The 15,000-nt window shown below is 42.6% G+C and overlaps 1 protein-coding gene across 1 annotated transcript in view; it reads left to right on the top strand.

Moving 5' to 3' along the window:
• The window catches only part of GPD2 (glycerol-3-phosphate dehydrogenase 2), a 323,960-nt gene that overhangs the window by 270,756 nt on the left and 38,204 nt on the right, over positions 1–15,000 (top strand). The window contains exon 16 of the mRNA XM_085873795.1: positions 6,121–6,230. Coding sequence (XP_085729921.1) covers positions 6,121–6,230 — 110 coding nt within the window. The remainder of the gene's footprint in view (positions 1–6,120; positions 6,231–15,000) is intronic.

The raw sequence follows: 15,000 nt of genomic DNA, 5'->3' as shown, positions 1-15,000 counted from the left end.
AAAACTGGCCTAACAACACTTTTGCAACCAAAGCCCGATTTCATGAGTCATCATTATATTATTATCAACACATAATATAATGGCAGAATAAATTACCTTTATGCCCTGATCATTCTTGCTTTTCCTGGTCCTCTCACTGGTGAAATGCACAAAAAATATGCGATAAGATTCCTGTTGCAGAGCTGCAGCATTCCCATGCTAGCAGAACTGCACTTGCCGAGGACTCAGAGTACAGGTCCTGTGATTGGTCAATCACATTCAGGTCCCCAATACCCCAGCTGTGATTGGTTATTTAAGGAACAACTATGACATCATCACTGGAGAAAAGAGGTCTGCGAAGTGCACTGATTTTGGCACCTTTACATCAGAATTCTGAAAAAATGCTCAAAATTCAGAGATAGGAACATTCACCATTGGTCTTACACACATGTCCATTGATCATTTAGAGCAAAATAAAGTAGCCCCCCAGGTGGAGACTACGGAAGTGAAGAATTTTGAGGCTTGGCCCATGGTCTATTAGCGCATCCTGGAGCTGAATGTTAGTTCTATATATGTGTAAAGTTTCATCAAGATCGGTTCACTGGTCTAGGAGCTTATTCGTCACAAAAAAAACAAACAGACAGACAGACAGACAGACAGACAGACAGACAGACAGACAGACAAACAGACAGACAGACACGGACAGAAGGACTGCCATTTATATAGTAGATTTAATCCTGGATGAGCGTTCCTTTCCATGCTTTTGTGAAAGTGTGCATCTGAAACCTTATTTCCTGCTTTTGTGAAATGTAGGCACTTAACTTCTTTATTTCAGTTGTTAAATAAAATGTTCAAGAAAGTTTAAGTTTCAGTCTATATTTTTTGTTTTCTAAATTTTGCCTATACTGTATATCATTGTAAAAGAGAAGCAATTTTGACCAAAACATTCTCCACATCTGCAATAATTATTTATAAGATACAGAAAGCTAACCTTGAGGGTTTAGCTGAGAGATATTGTAATTTGTTGCTGTTTAAGAGTCTGATAATGGCTCAAATTGAAATTGTTTTGTTTTTATCAAAAAAAATTGTGGCATGTTGCTGCAATTTGAACAAACAGGGGTGACTAATTTGCTGTGCATTGTGGTTGATGGAGTGTTCGTTTTTTGAATGGTGAGCAAGTTGTATCTTCAAACAAACATCAGCCAGTGTTGCGTCGCTCTGCTCATGGAGGGTTTGGTGGCAAAGACAATGGCACGTCACTGACTCGTGCATGGGCTCAATCGCTCGCCATAGGAGCTGGTATTTCTTGGTTTTATGGTTTCATAAGAGAAATGTCTGTGGATTTTTGTTATTTCTGGACGATGCACAGTGGGGGGAAGCTGTAAAGATTTATTGGGTATGGTAGTATGTGTTACAGTGAATATTTTGAGCATTGCATGTTTACATATACAGTCAGACCTCTGTATCAGGCACTGGTTAAAACAGGCATTCAGAACATGTTTTGGCCAACGTATATTTTTCCCTGTATTCACAATCCTCATTGCTGGAAAATGCCTTGTCACTTTGTCACTTGTCCCAGCAAGATTGCCTTGTCTCAGAAATATGAACACAAACACATGGTCTGACGTTTCAAAGTAGTTAATATACAGATGAGATTGCCAAAATTAATTGTCTAAAACGTCAAATGCAGCAATCGTTATTCCCTGTGTTTTTGTGTCTCCCTGGTGAAATACACTGCGCAGTATATATACATCTGCACTGCCAAAGAAGAGCTGCGTTTTAGCTTTGCCACTTAACATGTAAACTCCGCTTCTTACCATTAACCCATTAGAGTGTAAGTAATAGTTTTAGTTTATAACTGATCACAACATTTTTATTTTGAAACAAAACTGTCCGAAAAACGAAAATATCAATAAACAAAAGGTGGCCACAGGATACCACCTGTTATTCTTACAAAAAATTGTCGTTGAGTTTCATTTTGTAACTAGAAGGGCACTCGGTAGAGCGCATACCTCCACCACGTAAAGCCTGATCCACGAGAACATATCGGGGCCCAATGAATACATTTTTGAAATATCAGGCTATGTATCGTTTTGGCCCTATCTCTCAATGATGATTAATCACTTCAAAAATGAAATAATTCTCGCATCCAGATCCGGATTTAGATCTTCACCAAAAACTAATTAATTCTTCCTTGTTACACACTCAACATGTCCACCAAGTTTCGTACAGAATCTGTCCACAACCTTTTGAGATATCGTGCTATATGTCGTTTTTGGCCCGATCTCTCAATGGTGAAGAATCACTTAAAAAATGTTAGTAGTCGGATCCGGATCCGGATCTTCACCAAATATAATCAGTTTGTCCTTGTCACACACCGACCCTGCCCACAAAATTTCATCCAGATCCGTCCACAACTTTTTGAGATATCCTGTATACAGACAAACAAACAGAAAGGGGTGAAAACATAACCTCCTTCACCTTCGATGGTGGAGGTAATAAAGTTTTGCTGACTCTCAACATGAACAGTTTATTTAATTTAAATTATTGCAAGCTTCACCATCCATTTCTCAGTCTTTATGGTTTTTCTGTTGGGCTGAATACACAACAGTAACCAACAACAACAAAACTGTGTGGCATTTCATGATATAAGAAAATGAGTGATAATAGAAAAATGTTCTGGGGTGGTGGGATAATCTGATTATTACTGTTTGGTCGGAGCAATCATTTATTACCTTCGCATTCTGCAAAAGGTTATGTTTTGGTCGCTGTGTATTTATTTATTTGTGAATATGTGTGTTTGTTTGTTATTCGCATAACTCAGAAAGTGTTAAACCGAATTGCATGAAATTTGGTGGGATGATTCGTGAGTATCCAAGGTCGATTTGATTAAATTTTGGGAGCGATCGGGTCAAAGGTCAAGGTCAAGGTCATGAAAGGGTCAAAAACAAACTTTTGAGCATAACTTCCTTCATAAGACAGCTATCGACATGCAACCAACGCCATATTGTTCCATGACGAAATACCTTTCGGGTACGTGGTGTCAGATTTGACGTGACGTCATCAGAAGTGCGTCAAAATGACGTCACAAGATGATGTAAATTTTCAATTTTTGACCTCATCAGTTTTGATCATACCGTTTTGTAGGACTTACCTTAAGGACGTCACACACCAAATTTGACGTCGTTTGGACTGACCGTTATGATGTCATTGACGTTTGAACATAACGTTTTTCAATTGTGGCTAAAATGTCCTGATATTTTATATTCAAATATCTATGTAATTTGTAAAGGAAATTGTCCCAAATCCAGGCATTATGATCAGTACCAAAATATCTGCTTATTTATGAACAGGTTTTGCAAATTAACTCTATGGTCAAGGTCAAGGTCACACTCAAGGTCAAAATATACTTGTAGGCATAACTTCAGATCTGATAGAGCTATTGACATGAAACCAACGTTAAAATGTTCCGTGAAATAAGAGCTTTCAGGATGGTAGTCTGCAATTAGTAGTGACGTCATTGGAAGTGCGTCAAAATGACGTCACAAGATGACGTCATTTTTAAACTTTCGATTTTTTTCAGTATTTATCATTCCATTTTGTTGGACTGCCCTCAATGACGTCTAACACCAAATTTGACATCCATCGGACTGATGGTTGTGACATCATGGACGTTTTTAAATGACGTTTTTCAAATGTGCCCGGAAAAAAGTAGCGACGGCGAAGGTATGCGCTCTATCAAGTGCCCGTTCTAGTCTCTCACTGCATCAATCAACCCGAGCCAAGTGGTAAATGGCATACAGGCTTGCTTCTATACAACTCATTGAGAGTAAATGGACAGTTGTGTGTGCGTGCGTGCACACACACACCTGCTAGTGCATGTAGCACGACTTTCAACCTTGTCAACGTTTTCTTTGTCATTATTGGCATTGTGAAAATATGTTTCCAGCTTGGTTTGGTCTTGGTCTGATCATTTTTAGAAATATACTTTTTCTCTTTCAGTGTGACATTGCCAAAACAGGTTTTATCCCTTGGTGCAGAGGTGTAGCTCATCATACCAAAGATGGCCAAGTTTATGGCTTGCCATTGTTCTCACAAGTGGAACAAAATTCAAAGGAATATAAGCATATTAGTCCTGACAATGCAAAGGAGCTGCTACATTTTCTGCCTAAATTCTGTTTTGTCCCATTTGAAGCAATGTCGTGTACTAGTATAAAAGCCCATCAAAAATGACAGGTTGGAATTATTTTATTTGAAGTATTCAGACTGGACGATATGATGTTTTGTAGCAAGAAAAAGCGTTATTTTAAAACACAACATGGACCAATGTTACCCGATTTTCTTTATCTTCTGGGACCTTTCATTGCGAGAGTTCAGCCTCGTGAGCGTGCCAAAGCCTGAAGCCTCGGCCTAGCGTCAGGTGTGCTTATATCTTCTTTATTTATTTGACAACTTGCGTATGTAAATGAACACTCGTTTTACTCTGCCTGCAGCAAATTTCACGTCCCTGCGCCTTGTATTTATTGTTATTTTTTAAAACGCTTCTGTACACCACCATTGAAGCCAGTTGTAAGTCACCGTCTACATTTCCAAAAGAAGAGATGTAATTACTTTTGAATGGAAAATGTTTTTCGAGTTTTTTTTTTTAATCCTGAAAAAATTCGACTGCAGTAGACACAGTCGTGTTGCAAGATTGGCCTTAAAAACCCTTCTTAAATCATCCTTTTGAAGGGGGAAAGACATAGCACAAACAAATACACAAACACACATTGTGTTTTATATGGTAGAAGATTGAACATAAAGAGACAAGTGTTTAGTACCTCTGATAATGACGGTGGTCTATCAATGCCAAGTAACAATAATATCAAGCAAAGGAGTCAATTTGATCTCATCATACTCGGTGCAGCAAGTTGTTCATCCTGACATGTACTACATAAATCCACCCGAATATGTGATGTGGTGAGGGAGGAGATGGCCAAGTTCATGTGCCTGCTGCTCCAACTACAAAAAATATTTGTCAATGTTGGAATCGTTGTCCTGGTTTTCCAATGAGCTGAGAGCAGAATTGTATTTCTAAATGCAGAAGAATAATGAGCAGCAATGAAAAGCTACTGTGTAGTTTCCAATAAAATAAAATCAGGAAATTTCTCCTGTCTTCTGCTCTGCTCATGCAATATATGTCTCATAACTCATGGAATTTGCCAGATATCACAATCAGAAAATAGAGTCCCATCTGAAGACACGCTGAACAACTTTAATGACACCATTAAACTTTTGAATGAGACATCTCTCCGATTTGTGATAAGGATTCCTCGTAATAGGTCCTTCTGTGGAGTTTATACTTTCCATTAGTCTCTTTGAACCTTTCTCTTTTTTCAGAATAATTGCTGGGACACAGAACATTTATTTACGTGATCTTTGGAATTCTTCATGCGTGACAGTATTGTATTTTTTTAGCTTTATTTGTAAGACCATGTTAACTCTGCATGGAACCATGATAAAATATTATTTGAGGGGAAAGAAGAAACATGCAAGTGTGTTTTAAGATGTAATTTCAATGACATAGGTTGGAGCATTGTCATCAATGACTTTATGATGAAAGAAGGATAACTTTGTGGGCCGTTGGTTGAAGATGTCTGTAAACTTCAAAGCTTCTACTGCATCCAATTATTTGTTAAAGATGGAGAAGATAATTTCATTAAAACTGCCAAATGAATCTTTCATTGCAAATACAATCTCAAGCAATTGATGCTGACAGTAACATAAATATATTGGTCTATATTTTACATCACAAGTCTTGCATTAAATTGTAAAATTGTTTCCCTCTTCACCCTTTGTGTATTATATTTGGAACATTTTATAGGATCCTTAGACTCTATAAAGAGTAATTCCCTGCAAAGTATGTTAACCTTTTATCTCTCGAGTCTGATTGGTAAAATGAAGCACTTGAGGTCAAGAAAAATAATTATTTTAAGACTTTGTTTCATGAAGTCATTTTAATTAAACTTGTTGTCTTATTTTAATAGATGTAAATTATTGTTACTCTCTGCTCATTGTTAGTTGTTCATAAAGTACCCAGTCCCTTGTGTGGGTATAGTTGTACACTACTGACTCCCAACTCATGCTTATAATTTTGTACAGGCAGAACTGGATGCTGCAAGAGAGTTCCTGCTCCATGAAATGGGCTATAGGGCACGCTCGGAACAACTTACCCATTCGGAGATTAACCTGAGCCCAGCTGATATTGACAGGTAAGAAAGATTGGTCTGCAGGGCCCCCATGGGGTGAGGGTGATAGCGGGCCTGTGCCTCTCCCTTGGTTATAATATAGAGAGTTTAATGTTGCCAAACATACCTTCCACACAATACTCCTCTTAATTATGAGTGATATCCACTAGTTGACAGACAAAGTGCACCCTTACCCCCTTCCCCCCCCCCTCAAAAGATTCTGGTTGCACCCTTGCTTGTTTTGGATTCTGCTAAAAATATATATTCTCAGAGTGTTTCCTGTTTTTTATTCAAAAGAATAGTTAAACTTGCGGTTTCTTCCGGTTCCGGTACTCACTTCCGGTTCTGGTTCTTGAGCGACGGTGGTGGTTCCTCTTTAGGGTCTCTGCCGACTTTCTCAAAAATAAGTTTTCCAGTCGTTTTTGTTGTGTTTTTATTATTATTTTGTTATCTCTGTGTTTACTGTGTGTTTCTAGTTCAGTCTTGTGTTAAAACTTGGGCCAATTGTTGAGTTTTCATCGTCTTTTCATTTCGGGTTTCTTTGAGGCCTACCCTTCTTCCCGTTGGCGTGCACGATCGTGTTTATTGTATTTTCTCCTTATTACCATGAGTTTTTATTTTCTTCACTTTTCCCTTGACCCTCCTTCTATTCCTCCCAACTATACCCTCTGTTTCATGTCTTAAAATATAAAAATACAACAAAAAAAAAACCTCCTCACCTTGTACCCCATGTAACCACGTGACTTCCGGTACCGACTCTTCTTTCTCCTTCCTCTGCCGATCTGCCATCTTCCTCCGACTTTTGCCAATCCAAATTCACCATACACCTTCACGGTTTTTTTCTTCAACCTTTCCTTTCCTGATCTTACTTGATCCTTATCAAAATAAAAAAACTCTCTCTTAAAATGTTTCAACTTTCTCTTTCACACGTGTGGTTGTCTGGATTGTATCGTAATTCACTACGATTCTTCTCCTCCTTCTGGTTCATCTTCAAATGACTGTTTTCAGTTCGACCTTTTCTTCATCCCTTGTCTAAAAAGTTCAAATGTTACAACGTTTCTTTTCAACATTCTCTTAATTCTCCTTTATCGCATCCTTCACGTAATGTCTTTAATCACATGTCTGACTTTGCATAAAAAAAATTCAAAACTCCCAGTTTGCAATGCATGTTCGCATTCCATCAATCGTCCCCTTTTTTCCAACTTCAGTACCAATTCACCCCACCTCCTTCCATATACCCTCTCCTAACTCCTCCCATCTTGCCCCTCATCATACCTCCGCTCTTAGCGCCTCTTCACTCTCTTCTGATTCAGTATCAGCTCCTCCTCTGATGTCCCAAAGTGTGTGGTGTTCTAATATCTGTGAGCTCAATTCTAACCTAACAGATATCTCACTCTCTCTCAATCAGTACACTCCTCAACATCTAAGACATGCCCTTTCTTTCCTCTCACACCTCACCCTCTTCCCAACCCCTCAAATATTGTACCTCCGACTGCCTGCTCCCTTCTTCACCATACCACAACCAAGTCTCATCCTTCCCCTCTCCCATCCCCCTCTTTCCCCTTGGCTGTGCCTGCTCTCATCATCTCCCTTCTCTCTCAAAGCAACGTTCACACTCTTGCCCCTCCAAACTTCCCTCTCACCTTTCTCAAAAACTCCCCCCTCACCCTTCTCACTCAACGCTCCCCTCTCCACCTTCTCCTCCAATCTCCCCCCTTACAAAGTTGCCCCCTTTCACATCCACAAAGCTGCTTCCTTCCCCTGCTCTCTCTTCCATCTCAACCCTCCACCTCCTCCAATCTTCAACTTCCCTCTGCCCCCTCTCTTATTACTCCCCACAGTTCCTCATCCCATCACCACCGAGTCTTTTCTCCTCCTCACCCTCTCCACTAGCTCTTCTGTAATTCCCCATACTCTGTCAACAACTCTCCTTACCTCCTCCACTCCTCCCTCGTCCTACTCTCCCCCTCCCCTCCATCTTCCTTAACAGTGTGGACCTCAACCATCCGGGGCCTTCACTCAAACCTGACAGATCTTTCCATACAGGTTTCCACTGACAAACCAGACATAATCTGCTCAACAGAAACTTTCTTCCTTCAAGACATCTCTGACTCCCGAATTTCTCTCCCTGGTTACTCGCTCCTCCGATATGACAGATCTGAGACTCTTCCTGGCAGTGGAGTTGCTCCATTCATCGAAGACTCTATTCCTCACTCTCCATGCACTACCCTCACTCCCCCACACCCCAGGAATACATCTGGCTATGGCTTCCACTCCTCTCCCACCTCATGTTTATATGTGTGCTGTCCCGTCCACCAAACAGTGATGACTCAATTTACACCTCGCTCGCCAAAAACATGGACCAACTTCGATGGCTCTCATCCCAACTCTCTCCTTCTGATATGTGATGACTTCAATTGCCATCATGCCAGTTGGCTTGAGTGTGGGTACCTCCCTCACCTGCCTTGGCTCTTCAGCAAAAGACTTCTGTGACTCATGAAGACTGACACAATCTGTCAACTTCCTGACCCAGATCTCAACCAACAGTGCTCCTTCTCTTCTGGATCTGATTTTGACCAATTTCCCAGAAAACATCCGCAGTTCTTCCTTTGCTCCAATCGGTTCATCTGACGAGGTGCTTGTCAAAGTAAACCTCAGCACTTTCTCACTGTAATTAGAGAACCACCTCAGCACCGTCGTGTCTGGCATTTCACTCAGGGTGACTGGAAACGACTTCAAGCAGCCATCAAACTTCTAGACTGGTCTCTCTTCTCTACTTTCTCTGACATCAACTCATCCTGGGAATCCTTTCAAAGAAATTTGCTCTCTCATGCACAGATTTATCCCATCTCGTCTTCAGTTGTCATACCCTTCCTTCCGCTCCTGGTATACTGAAGCTTTTTGACAGTTGTCCTGAAACAACTTTCCTTCGCCTCATGGAAGGAAAATCCAACTGTAGGCAATCTCAGTTCCTTCCACTAAGCTCAAGACAAGTGTGTGTCTACCCTGCAGAGAGCCGGGAAACAACATCTTTCTAATCTCAAGTCCAAACTCTCAAACCTGTCTCCCTCTTCCAAATCCTGGTGGCATCGAGTTAAGTCTCTTTCTGGTGTATGTCCCCCCATATCCCCTCCCTTACCTCAAATGGCTGCAAAGCTGACACTGCAGGTGAAAGGCTGAATGCCTAAACTTGGTGTTTGCTTCTAAATCTTGTGTCCCAAACCCATGGCTTTCTGTACCCACCTTACCAAGTCACACCCAGCTGTCCCTGGACTCTGTGTCATTTCCTCCTGACAAGGTGGAAAGCTTTCTCTCAAACTTCGACTCAGATTCTGCAACCGGTCCAGACAGCATCAGCCCACGTGTCCTAAAAACCTGCTCTGCTGCTCTTGCTCACCCTCTCTCTGTTTCAGTCACCCTTTCATTTGCTCAAGGTCTTCTGCCATCTGCTTGGAAATCTGCAAACATCAATGCTCTGCATAAAAAGGTGCAATAACAGAGCCTTACAACGACAGACCAATCAGCCTTCTAATCATCAGCAAGGTTATGGAATCCATCATCACTTCTGACATTAAATCCTTCCTCTTATCCAGTGGCCTAATTTCCCATCATCAATTTGGATTCAGACCAGGTCACTCTACCCTGGATTTGCTGCTCCTGCTTTCCCAATATTAGATGGACGTCCTCAATGCCAGACATGAAATCGAGCCATCTCGCTGGACATATCGCTTGCTTTCGATACGGTCTGGCACCCCAACGTGCTCACCAAACTCTCTTCCTATGGTATCCAAGGCAATCTCCACTCTTGGCTCGCAGATCTCCTCCCCTGTCACAGTCAGTGTGTGGCCCTTAATATAATTCTCTCATCTCCTCTTCCTGTCCAGGCTGGAGTTCCTCAAGGTAGCGTTGTGGGCCCTGTTCTTTTTCTCGTTTTCATCAATGATCTCTCTGACTCTCTGGAAAATCCTCTTTATCTCTTTGCTGATGACTCCACCCTCTGCCTACCATCCGTCATCCATCAGATTGGCAAGCAGCAGCTTCTTCGCTCTCTGCAGATCTGGATAAAATCACAATCTTGTCCAACGCGTGGAACGTGCCTTTCAATCCTGACAAACCTCACATTCTCACTATGTCTCTCTGAAAGGACCATCTGGACCCCGCCCCCCCCCCACACACACACACGCACACACACACACACACACACACACACACACACACACACACACACACGCACACTCCCCCACCCCATCTACTTTCTCAGCAATCCTCTTGAAGAATTCCTTTCATTCAAACTTTTGGGCCTCACAATCTGCCATGATCTTTCCTGGGAAAGCCACATATCTAAGCTGGTCTCCAAAGCCAGTTGCCGATTTTGCATCATTCGTCGTGCAAAGTCCTTCCTTCGCACACCTGAGCTCCTGACCCCATACAAAGCTTTCATCCACAGCCTGATGGAGTACTGCTCTCCCCTCTGGATGGTGCTCCTGCCTCTCACCTTTCTCGGCTTCACACTGTGGAAACCAAGGCATTTAGGATCATTGGTATCTCCCGCGATAAGGCGAGTCTTTGGGTCTCTCACTCTCTCACCACAGGCAGGTCAGTGGTCTTTTTGTCTTCTACCGTCTCCTCTCCAGCCTCATCACCCCTCCCCTCCCCCCCTCACTCTCTCTGCTCTCTTTGCCGCCCATACTTCCACAGGGCGCTCACCAGCAACCTCCTTCTTGTAAAACTACGAAAATCAAGAATCGCTGCTCACCTTCACCCTTTCATTCCTCTTTTTTTCCCCACCTTTGGAACAAATTCCCACACACTCTTCAATCCCACTCTTCCCTCCAGGTCTTCAAAACTGCTATTCACCACTATCTCTTCTCTTCCCCTATCCAAAACCATGATCTTTTCTACCCCCGTTCATCAACCACAAACCCACCTCCTTCAAATTCCTTTCCTGAAAGTCCCTGTTGTGTCTATCTTGTTTACCCTGTGTATCCCGCCACATCCCGCTCCCTTCCACAGATCTCCTCATGTGTCTATTCCTCCCTGTTTTCTGCTTCCCTCTCCCATCCCTCCTATCTCCTGCTCCCCTTGTTATATGTTCCATGTGTTGGCTCTTATACGAGCCTTGACATTGAATATACATTTTAAATATAAAATGTTTCATTTTGTTGCACTTGGAGAATATTTCAAATAATCTTTGGGATTCCCCATAGACAAAGTAGTGTGTTGCTTAAACTGGAATTTTAGCAGTACAGCTGTACTATCAATCATGATTGAAAAATTATCATATTTTACTGCTGTTTATGTTATAAATATAATTATTGCCTGCATACAGATCCACTATGACAGTAGGTGTCTGTAAGTGAAAATACATTAGAAAAATCACGATTTCAAAAGTAAGCAGTAAAAATGTGACCATTTCCAAAACATTATTGAAAACACTGCAGTACTCAGGTCAGGTCAGGTATAGGAGCATGTGCCAGAACAGCGCGTCGCTGCGTCCACTTTCCGCCAGTACTCCAGGGGCCTCCATCTGGCCATCCCCCAGGCAGATGCCTGGCCCATCCCCATCTCCTTGAGATGCTGGTCAACCTGCTGCAACCACGAGGCATGTGGTCGGCCCATTGGCCTCCTCCACGCACGAGACTCCCTCGCTGAGAGAATTTGGTGAGCAGGATCAGCGTCAGGAACACGAGCCACATGTCCATACAGCCGCAACTGACGCTCACGGACCATGCAGGTAACAAATCTCATCTGAGTCTCTCTCAGCATCCGCTCGTTGGACACAAAATCTGACCAGCGATAGCCAAGGATTCTCCGAAGAGACCTGGCACCAAAGGAATTAAGTCTCCGTCTCAGATCCTTGGTCAGAGTCCAAGTCTCGCATCCATAGAGCAAGACTGGAAGCACCAAGGACCTGAAGACTCAGACTTTGTCCTCCCGCACAGGTACGGGCAGCGCCACACCCCATGATCCAGTGAATCCATGACTCCCCAGGCCCGACCCAGACGTCTATTGACCTGACTCACAGCCAGCAGAGACATGAATATCACTGCCAAGGTAAATGAATCTCTCCACGACCTCAACATCCTCACCACAAACAGACACAGACAGGACAGCAGCATCCAAGATGTCATTGAAAGCCTGGATCTTAGTTTTGACCCAAGAAACCCGTAATCCCAGAGGCTCCGACTCCTCATTCAGCACCTCAAGGGCCCCAAAAAGGATATCTAAACTCTCCGCAAAGATGACTGCATCATCTGCGAAATCAAGGTCCGAGATCTTGATATTCCCAAACGATGCACCGCAGCTTGATCTTTCCGACATCCTCCCTAAAATCCAGTCCATACAAGTGCTGAAAAGTGTGGGGGCCAGTACACATGCCTGATGAACTCCAGTAACAACTGGAAATGTCAGAGATGGTACCACCACACTTCACAGCACTCTCAGTACCAGAGTGGAGTTCAGACATCAGATCGATCAGTTTTGGTGGCACCCCACGAAGATCAACAATCCTCCAGAGGGCATCCCAATTCACTGAATCGAACGCTTTACAGAGATCAACATAGGCTGCAAGCAGCCCCTGCCGAAACTCTCGTCTGCGTTCGGTGAGGACACGAAGAGCAAGGATACGGTCAATCGTTGACCTCTTTGGTGTAAAGCCTGACTGCTCTAGACGCTGGTGTTCAAGCAGATGGTGGCTTACCCTATCAAGAATTATCCGAGCAAAGACCTTGCCCGGCACTGAGAGCAGCGTCACCCCTCGGTAGTTGTTGCAGTCTTGGCGATCACCCTCCCCTTTCCAGAGAGGGACAACAAGGCCCCTCTTCCAGTCAGTTGGGATGATGCCTGTGTTCCAGGCAGAGCACGAAACTGCATGCAATGACACGAGTGCAGAATTTCCACCAGCCTTGAGAAGTTCAGCATGGATGCCACAGATCCCTGGAGCTTTACCCCGTTTCAACCGGTTCACCACAGCCCGTGTTTCCACAAGCGAAGGTGGACCACAGTTGATTGGAGGGTCAGCAACAGGGATTGTAACACCCTTGACGTCCAACTCGACAGCTGGGGGGTCAGCCTGGTACAACCGCTCAAAGTAACCGGCCCAGTGGGCCTTCACTTCAGACTCCTCTGTCAAGAGCCTACCACTCTCTGCTCTAACTGCAGTGCTCCGAGGGATGGGCTTGGATGAACGCAATACACGAATTCCCCTGTAAGCGGGACGAGAATCACCTGTCCACAGACAGGTGCTGCTCTACCCCCTCACAGATTCCTCGCACATAGGCCTCCTTGTCCACCCTTAGTGCACATACAGTTTTACGCCTCAGCTCCCTGAACAGCTCAGCTCTGCCATTCGCAGTACTGCATTAGTATTATTATTTATAAGTGAAGGGTACAGAAGAAGGGTAAGACCCAGCCACTCAGAATGACCTCCTGCAACAAGAATAATTTTTATTTCGAACATTCGACAGTATTTTGTCATTTGGATTATTTTGAAAGAATGCTGGAAAAAATTTCAAATTCTGTTCGAATTTGTTCATATTTGTGAAATAATTTTGTATTGTTTAAACACAAACAGAAAGTTAATGATTTTACATGAATTTAATTATTTTTGTGGTGTCTAGAGGTGAAACGATAAAACTGCAAGATAGGAATGGTGTCGGAATACCTAGGGACTGTCAGAAGGTTAATCACGAGGTTCTCAACTAATAATACCCAAGGACTGTCAGAAGGTTCTCAAGATTGGAGGTGGATACCCAGTGAATGCCTCTCCCAGCAGCAGAAAGTGGGTGTGCTCTCTCTTTTATATAAGCCTCCATATCACCTTGCTGCTCCTGCCCTCCCCTACCACTGCCCTCCCCTAGGCACCTCAGGTCTCACATGTTCCTCGTGAAAGCCTCGCCTGCTCACCCTCCTCAACTCAAGGCTGCTTGCCTATCTGTGAAACCTAATTGTGGATTCCTTTCTCTGTCTCCGTGTCCATTGTCTCGTGGTTCTCACTTCTGTCTTTCAAATGCACTCAATCATGGAAGGTGTATATTTATGTATATATATATATATATATATATATATATATATATATATATATATATATATATATATATATATATATATATATATATATATATATATATAAAATGACCGTTTTTACAGCCATTTTTCCCTGCTGTGCAGGGGTTTGGCTTTTTCTTGAGGCAATGTTTTATGGCCGGATGCCCTTCCTGACGCCAACCCTGGTCGCCTCTTACGACACACAGGGATATGGTACACCTATTCTAACCGGGGCATACACCGGGACCAATACACTGGCACTCATTTCGCCGACCTCGGAAGGATGACAGGCTGAGTCAACCCCCTGGTGTTAATTCAGCAGCCAACGGGGCTTGAACTCAGGACCCTGGGATCCCAAGCCACCATCCTAACCACTAAGCCAACACCAGGCTATATATATATTTATATATATATATATATATATATATATATACATACATATATACATACATATATACATACATATATATATACATATATATATATATATATATATATATATATATATATATATATATATATATATATATATATATATATATATATATATATATATATATATACACACACACACACACATACACACACACACACACATACACACACACACATATATATATATACATATATATTGTGGTTGAGGAAATTCGCAAACAACCATTCAGGTCCCGTAGGTGAGATATCTCTGTAAGTACATGTGTAGTTAGCCCCAAAACCGTTGTTTAGAGGGAATAAATGTGATTAATTC

The sequence above is a fragment of the Eptatretus burgeri genome, chromosome 3 (genome assembly GCF_056783735.1).
Source record: "Eptatretus burgeri isolate ZD-2024b chromosome 3, Ebu_testis_v1, whole genome shotgun sequence".
Taxonomy (NCBI): Eukaryota; Metazoa; Chordata; class Myxini; order Myxiniformes; family Myxinidae; genus Eptatretus; species Eptatretus burgeri.
The sequence above is the reverse complement of the archived record's forward strand: the minus strand, read 5'-3'. Positions and strand labels throughout refer to the sequence as shown.